The sequence below is a fragment of the Ciconia boyciana genome, chromosome 2 (assembly GCF_034638445.1).
Source record: "Ciconia boyciana chromosome 2, ASM3463844v1, whole genome shotgun sequence".
Classification (NCBI taxonomy): Eukaryota; Metazoa; Chordata; class Aves; order Ciconiiformes; family Ciconiidae; genus Ciconia; species Ciconia boyciana.
The window spans coordinates 129,744,849-129,753,724 of NC_132935.1; the positions used below are offsets into that span (position 1 = coordinate 129,744,849).

The window sequence follows — 8,876 nt, forward strand, 5'->3', positions numbered from 1 at the left end:
TGATGCTTTAGCCAGCTTATTATTGGGACAGGACAGTCTGAGTAAAATAACTGTCTGTGATGAACAGCTATCTGGAAGCTTCTGGATGAAGAAATATTTAACATGTTGAGCTGTCGTTTCTGCAGTGGCTTTCTAGTGAATGCCTTCACCCATCACTGTTGGCTGCCATTAGTTGTCTTTCCTCAGCCTGGTGACTTCCTCACCATTTTCAAATCCAGGCTTTTCTCACTGGCCTAGAGTGTCTGACTGTGCTTAACAATTATATCTCTGTTCCAAAGCCCACTAACTTCTGGGCTGGTTTTGTAACCAAAAGTTTAAAAATTCTAATTGATAATGCATTTAATTTTATGTTCTTTTCTTTTTTTTCTTAAACAGTGGGGAACTAAGCAATATAAAATACTTTTGCAGCTGAAAGATGACATGATCTTGGAGAAATTTTTACACTGTCTTTATTTTAAATGAAGGTTTTGTTTTTTCTTGACTTTCTAGGTTACACACCAGCTTTGGCCTGTGCGCCCAATAAGGATGTGGCTGATTGCCTAGCTCTCATTCTGGCCACGATGATGCCTGTTTCATCGAGCAGCACATTACCTTCCCTTACATTCAATGCCATTAATCATTACACCAACACCTCAAAAACTGTCACCTTCGATTCCTTGCCAATCATGAGGAGTGACCATAGCTCTTACTGTACTTTCAACAACATTGGCAGGGAAGATGGCTACCCATATACAGAAGAAGACGAACTCAATGACTCGGATTCTGAGACCTATTAGAAGCTACATTTTGTAGGTCTGAAGAGTGAACCCTCACGTTGGAAGGTCAGACTTGTGCTTTTGAAAAAAAGCTATCAGTGTTTGAATGCAAAAAGGGGACAGACCTTTGAGAAGATGTTTTTTATTGTGGTTGCATATAAAAAAATCTGTGAGACTCTAGGAGGATTTTTAAGAGCATATTTTGCAGAAGAAGCATAAATTCTTGAATAAGTACTTGGAATCCATGGCAAAAAAAAAAAGTAAAATAAAGAATGTCAAAACTGTTTTATTTAACTGTATTCTACCATTCTGTTGCTGGTGCCAGGAGTAATTTCTGCAGACTGGGCACCCTACTTGATGTAAATGAACAACACTATTGTACAACACAAAGGAAGCTAGATTTAAATATTATCAATAAAACTAAAACCATTTTGAAGGCAATAAATGAGTTTGGTACAGTAGGCATTGTTTGTGCTGCAAATTGCCAAAGGACCAAATAACTTAAAGATTTTTTTTTTTTAATTAAATACCTTTTTGTGAAAACTGGAATAGGTTATTTGAGAAGTTGTTTTAACCAAACCTTAACTACTTCTGGAAAAGAAGCTTAGATTTGGTTTTAAATGTTGATTTATTTTTTTTTAATCATCTGAAAGCCTTCCGACACTATTAAATGTACCATGAAAGAAAGCAGATGTACTTTCAAGTTTTGTTTTCTTTTTCTTTTAGGAGAAATGAAAATGAACTTGTCATACTTTTATAATACTAAAATTAAACCAGCTAACAAGGTGAAGTCAGGGTGAAAAATGTACAGTGTAATAAACAAGGGAAGGGGTGGGAGATGTGGGAGGGAAGCAGTAATTGTTGCACAGTTTTAGATTTTTTAACTTTCGGGTTTTGGATTGAGATTTTTTTTTTAATTTAAAAATACATGAGTAACTTGGAAACTATGAAACTGCATAAAAAATTGAAATGTCTTGATAACCCTGTTGTGACTGAGAGTTCTTTTCAGTAATTTGTCCACTTCCTTACATCATAAATTTGTATGTAAGATTAAAATTGTATATCCGTATCACTTTTTTTTTTTTAAACCCTGGAGTTACAAGGGGTGGGAGGTGAATTTAAAAGTATATTTCCCTATTAGAAGAAAAAAGTACAGTGTCTGGTCTGTGGGAAGAGCTGTGTATCTTTGTTGTGCTCCATTTAGAAAATAAACAGCAGAAACAGGTCCCTGTAATGTAGTTCAGATTTGCCCGAAGATTTTTAATTTATAACAGACTACTGTGGTTTTTTTAATTGCCTGAAGAATGAAAAACTGACATAAGTAAGCTGAAGTTTTGTCTGTTAAATATGAATATTTACTTTATTTGGCTCTGCTTTAACTATAACTGTTACTTTTCAAGTGAATTTGTTTATGTACATGCAAGGAATCCTTGCATGTCCTGGTAAAGTACAAATAAATTACTACAAACTGATTCCAATTTCCTTTTTATCCTTTTTGTATTGTGAAACTGGAAATCTTTATGATATTGTAAATTATCAGCTGGTTTTCTGAACATAGTGTGGAAACACGGGACAATATTTTGATCTATTTGATAATTTTGTGGGTTTTTTGAAGAATTAATGAGCATGTACATAGAAATAGTGACTGCTTGAATACTGTATTTACCTGCACTCTTTCAGTACTTCAAGATTCCTGTATATTTTACGGAGTATAATAAAACCCAAATGTGAGTTCTATTAATGAATAATTTATTTGTATCTACTAAGCATTAATGACAGTCTCTTTTGTTGAACTGTTAGAATTTATAAAATCTACTTCACAAAGGCTTTGCCAGCATTTTAATTCTAAAGTGAAGGTGAGCTATTAAAGTCATTTTAAATGTTAAATTACTTCATTATTCCTTTAGGCTTCTTTCTAAGTATTACTTTCTTAACCATTTGTGCCTGCGTTCATTGTTTATATATGCAGTATGTTTGTCTGTGAGCAGAATTAGATGACTTCAGGGAGATCGTGATTTCTGTGTTTTCTTCCCTCTGAATCTTTCAAAGTATAGGGCTGTGTGGGAGTGATGTACGTGCCTCAGCTGAGCACGCAGGCAGCGCTCAAAAGATCCATATTGGCCTGTCTTGAGATTCACTGCATCTATTTAAATACAAAGGTTGAAGCAGCACAGACCCATTTTTCCTCATACACTCGTGGAAAATCTGAATCAGAATGCGAAGTAGCATGCCTGTTATTTAAAAGGTAACAATTGCGTATTTCTGTTAATGAAACTGTCCAATTTTTGTTGCTTCAAAGGAACTGTAAGAAGATTATATTAATAGGCCTTTGTTATCTGTGCTAACTTCTATTTGACTTCAAGATGATCTGTTACCTCAGAGTGTGGTGTCTGTCACCATCGGGCAGTTCATAGGAGGGGACACTCCTGTTGTCTTTGAAAAATTAGCAGGGCAGTAGAGACCGAGAGCTATTCATGTCCACTGTGCGCCTGGGTGATAGAGGAGAAAAAGCTCAGAAGGCGTTGATTTAAAAGTTAAAGATCTGGATATGGAATACAGGCAAATGCAGAAAACAGTGCCGTTGAACACCTTTGTTTCCTTATGCCAGTCAGAATCATGCCTCTTTCATTTCATTACTACTCACCTCTTGAGGAAGAAAACTTTTTTGCTGCATTAAATTGCATTATTTTTAAGTTAAGTTTTGTGAACTTTTTAGAGCTAAAGATTTGTCTTTTTTATTACAAATTGTTAATTCCATTTAGGAATTCAGAGTTACGTGATTTGTGTATCTCATCTATCTCATCATTAGAATTTATTCAGTGAGCCTGTAGATTGCAATTTGCATGTATTTGGTTATTCCTATTTAAAAAAAACCCCACACACACGAAAAAACCAAAAAACTCCATTACTACCTGGCACTATGGGTAGGACAGTAATTGTGCCTTGTAAGTGATAATTGGGACTATTATTAGCATATGGTCTTATTCCAAAAATGGGATGTGATTTGTTTAAAGAACATGCTGCTGTGGTCAGAGACCACTCTCTTAATGAGAGGTCAAGGAACAGAAGGTTCCTTGTTTCTGTAAAACAAATAATCCTGTCTGTGGCTGGTGGGGGTTTTATATTTTAAAAAAAAAGTAGTGTTCATACCTCAGTGGAGGCCTGTTCATTTCCAGAAAATTATATTGGAACCTCTATCTTTCTAAAATAAATCCTCCTCTTTTTGTACAGATGAATAGGGCACGGTTATTGTTACAACCTTCATCCAAACAACCTCTCAGATTTTCACCAAGAGCAAGCAGTGAGCCTTGGCTGGACCACTGAAGCAGTATATTAGAATAAAAGAAACCCTTTTTAGCCTGGGAGGAAAAAAAAAAAAAAAAGAATGGACTTCAGGAATGAGAACAACCAGCTCTGCTCAGCTTTCTCTGTACTCTGACTTCTGTGATGTTTTACAGGTTTTTCAGTTCTCAGGATAAATGTTCTGCAGGAGAAAATGCCACGTTAGTATTAACCTGCTAGGCTGAGCTGTTACTTTTGTAACAGCTTTTGTAGTGTGGTAGCATAAATGCTGCATGCTGTTAAAATGAAGAATCAGTCTGTCTGTCTCCTGCCCCGAGTGACCCAACTGTAATCAAAAAGATTTTTCTTGTAATTTCTTACAAAACTTTGACCCTCTTTGTCTCCTGCTTTGTATTTCCTCCTATTACTCTTTATTGCTTCCTCACCCCTAGATGTCTCCAAAATATTCATATAAATATATTTGGAACAATCAGAGCTAGAAATATGCACTTTATAAACTTGGATCTTGGTTGTGGTGGGGTTTTTTTCTGGTCGTAATTTTCTGGTTTAAAATTCTGACTTGTCTACCAGGCTAAAGAATTAATAAATGTTTGGTTACAAAAAGTTTTTACTTTACTTTTAATTTAGAAATTAATGACTTGGAAGTTTTGTTCCTTTTAGCATCTATACAAAGGGCACTAAAGATCCCAAAGCTGGTACCTAAGCTGTATGGAAGATCACTAAAAAGGAGCATGAGATAATGTTCAGCCCAATCATTCTGGTTTTGAATTAGCCTTTCTTCTTGCCCACAGATTATGTCCATTTAAAGGCAACAACTACTGTAGTAATCCACAATATCATACTCTATTTATATTCTAGTTTGAAATTTAAAAAAAAAAAAAGAATGTTCATTAAATACAGTTGGTTTGAGATAACACAAGTGTTGTTCTGGTAGCTCAGCTTCTTTATTGAAAAAAAAAAAAATTTGTGGCAACCTTTCTGTTAATCATGCAATAACTGGGTGAGAGGATAAACCTGTAGAAAGACTGTAAGCAACAGTGAATACTGTACAAAAGACTGTTGTCTAGCATATACTTGCGAGAAGTTTTTTCATGTACATAATCATGGAACAACTTTAACAGTGCTAGATGTGTCGGGGGAGCCCATACTACTTAATTCCATGTTTGGATCAGTGAGCTTCACATCTTAAAAACTGAAACCTAAATAAAAAGGCTAAGTGTTTATGGAAACAGCAGTTCTGGAGAACTGGAAGACGTGCTCTTTGGCTCAGTGTCCCACAGGGCAGGTGAGGGAGGTCGGTGGGCTTCCCCAGCGGCAGCTGTAGGAGCAGCAGGAGGAGGTGGCAGGAGTACCCTCCTCATCTCCCACCACTTTTCTTGCTCTGTGGCTCTGCTGATGGTACCTATCCACTTCCCAAAAGAAATGCCATCGTGCTTTTGGTTAAAAAACATGGATTCCCGATAACAATAATTCCTGATAATCGAGTCCTGGTGGGATCAGACTAATAACCTTGGGAAAGAAGGTTAATAAGTAGTTTAAACTTTTAACACCACTTCCATAGATCTGGATTTAAACTCTGCAAAATCCATTTTAATATCAGGAGAAAGTAAGTATTTAAATTCTTGAAGTTGGTCCAGCAAATTCATATAAATCCTTAAATCCAAGATTGACTGGTAATGATTGCCTCTTATAGTAATCTCTCAATGATTTGTGATGACTTCCTTATAATCCTTTTATATGCTGCAGAAGCTGATGGGACAGTTGGAGAAGAATTCTTTCAGATTAGGATTAAACCCCTTTTTTTGTAAATCTGTAGCTGTGACTCTAAATTGGACAAGATAGTAGTTTATAAAATATGGGTCTCCTTTACAGGCTGAAACCTGAGATGTTAAATGTGACGAGACACAATATAGGCCTCTGTTAAGGTGATAGCATTGGCTTCTTTATTTTTGTGGAGTCCTTTTCTCGCTATAACATCCATATGTTTTGAAGAATGTTAAGTGCAAAGGAACCACCGCACATTAATTTGAAATGGCAAAACAACTGGTCATTCTTAAGAAAATATCCTATTATTATATTTATAATGATCTATAAGCCTTATCACAAAAATCCCTTCGTTTTACTGCTTAACAGGAGAAGCAAATGCCTGGCTGGATGTTGTAAATGTCACCCAGGCCTCTAGTCTGATCCATGTATCCTCACATACCTACCAAGGGAAAAACTGTCTGAAATGGCAGCCTCGGAAGGAGCGTTTCTTTCAGTTGTTCAGTCATCTAGAGCCCAGGAAAATGGCAAGAGTGTTTTGGTTTCCTTTCCCTGGGGGAAAAATAGTTACAGATGTGACTAAAATTTTCAAGCTGTGGGCTTTTTCCTGTCTCTACAACTCGTCTCGCAACTGAACGCTCCTGACAGGAAGAAGATGACTGTCCCTACTTGTGGGACTTGAAGATTTCTTGCAACTCCTTCCAACCCAGTATCCCAGTCTCTTTAGCACTGTTATTTGTCTTCAAATAAAGCAGCATCTAAATTATCCATACTTCCCTGGAAGTGTTCATGTTCACAATTATCCATGCTTCCCTGGTGTGTTATTTTTACATTAGGATCAACTGAGGTCCTTCCATTCCATGTTATGTTTTAGCAATTTTCAAGCCAAGGTTGGGAAAGAAATCTTGCAGTATTTCACCATGTAACTGTAAACATAGTTGAATAAAATGGAACCTAAAGAGCTTTTCAAGCTGTCTTAATATTGTTAGTGTCACTAAATATTTAAAGAGGAGAAAAACACTTTACATTCTCTTTTTTCATTAAAATTGCAATAGAAGCAACCAGAAGTGTTGCTATTCAGATTCACAACAGAATAAAACAAACCCCCACTTCCAAGCCTTGTCAAATGACAGACGTGCAGGTTTTCTTCTCGTTGTACCTGGGAGTTGGCTTAGTTCACAGAGCTTAAGACACTGAGGTCTCGGATGTTCTTTTATGTTAAAAGAATATATTAGATACCTTAGTTTTAAAGCAAAATCTAAGGATTCACATCCTATCCTGTCATATATTTCCTATCCCTTGCCAAACTTTGTTATTCAAGCTGTCTGCATGGTTTTCTTAAAATCTTAAAAATCTTTCTTGGACTCTATTAACATCTTACAGAATTCAGCCTTTCTAATCTCTTCTACCAAGAGTTTGTTTGATCTGCTGTGGGTACCACTAACTATTGTCTCCAACTTCTGACCTGCGTTGCCTACACCTGCTCTCCCAGGGGAGGGAGGGAGGGAGGAAGGAGAGCACAGGGAATCTCTGAAGTACTTCTATTGCTGTTGACCATAAAAAACTTGATTGAGTGATAACTCTCACTTCAACCTGTGAATATTTGGGGTTTTCAGGAATGGCATTTGTCACCACTTTTGGTTGGGTTTTTTTCAACCTACATAAATGGAGGAGGAGGAAGTGGTTTTTTCTAGCCACTGAATCTGCCTGTGTGTCAGTAGTGGTGTTTAGGCATTGTTCAGGTCCTCTTTCTGTAACAGTTCCAAAAATGTAATTTTCTTCAGCTGGCTCTTTTATTCGCTTTAGGTGGTATGTCTGAAGCAGCCAAAGAGGGCGGTCAGTTTTTTGCGTTGGTCCTCGGGTTTTCTGTGATGCTGGGGTGTTCGTTAAATACCTGATGCTGCAAGACAGACAGGTCACAGCCTGGGCAAGACCGTGCTGTGCCTCATGATGATGGCTTCCTTACTTCCGTGTTGATTGCTGGAGGCTCTTGAAGCTCAGTCACTTCAGTCTGGTTCATTTTACCTGTAGAGATCTGCCTAAACAAGCTTATGCCCATTTGTGCATTATGAAGATCTCTGATCCGAACAGATGGTCCCTGTCTGTTACCAGTTCCTCAGCCTGTTCACATTACTGACTCTCAGTAAGTTACTGACTCTCAGTAACTTAACTCCAATGTCCTGTTTGCCACGTGTTCCTTTGGTGTGCTTTCTGGTGGTTTCTCTCACTGTAGTCAGAGTATCCACACATCCACCTGGAAAACTCACTGGTCATGTGAATCCCAAAGCAGCAGACCCCTTATGAAGAAACCCCTAACACCTCTGACTCGCGTGCTGTTACCCCTATGTGGACAGACAGTTTCTCTGCTTGTCTTCCGCTTCCCAGGGGCAGTGTCAAGGCCCTTTAAAGACATCGTCCCCTGCTGTCTGTCTCAGACAGGATGTTCCTTTGGTCTCAGTACAAATTTCCAAATCCTGATTTGTCAACAGACTGAGTGATTTAAAGGTGTTCTAGACTTAAGCTGTACTTCCTGTATGTCAAAAGATCCTTGTGTTCTGGTTTGTTTCTGGTTGAGCTCACAGACGGAAACCGTTCAGGAAGCTTTAATAAAACTGTTTGTATCCATTGAAGAGATATTAGATGATGGGCTGCGTTACAGCATGTTACAAGTCTGCCTGTGTGAACATCAGCCTTGCTGAAGGCTTCTCGTACCTCCTCAGTAAATGCTCTGCAGCTTCATTCACCTGAACACCGGGTTGTTCGGGAGCGGTGCTGCATTCAGCAGGGCAATGCTGGGATTGCTGTTCCAGCGCAGACTTCCAAAGCCCACCCATCAGTGATGGTGAGTGTCGTAGGTTACTGCCTGGACACCCTGTTTCAGAACAGATACACCTGTTGTCCCTCAAAGATCGGGGGCGGGGGGGAAGTTACTGGTAATTCCCCATCATGTCTGTTCCGCTTCTTCCAGTGTCTCTTTGCTAAAGGCTGTGCTTTTTTGGGTGAAGGGAACAAGGTATGAAAACACACTCTAATACTTAACACCTGCTTTCCTCA

At 38.1% G+C, this 8,876-nt stretch overlaps 1 protein-coding gene across 2 annotated transcripts in view; it reads left to right on the forward strand.

Moving 5' to 3' along the window:
- Positions 1–2,545, forward strand: part of ANKRD28 (ankyrin repeat domain 28) — a 127,046-nt gene extending 124,501 nt beyond the window's left edge. The window contains exon 28 of one of the 2 annotated variants that reach the window (XM_072854036.1): positions 490–2,544. In XM_072854036.1, coding sequence (XP_072710137.1) covers positions 490–776 — 287 coding nt within the window. In that variant the 3' untranslated portion in view covers positions 777–2,544. Of the gene's footprint in view, positions 1–489 lie in introns of both variants that reach the window. The other variant, XM_072854035.1, reaches the window with a different exon arrangement.
- Positions 2,546–8,876: the final 6,331 nt, after the last annotated feature.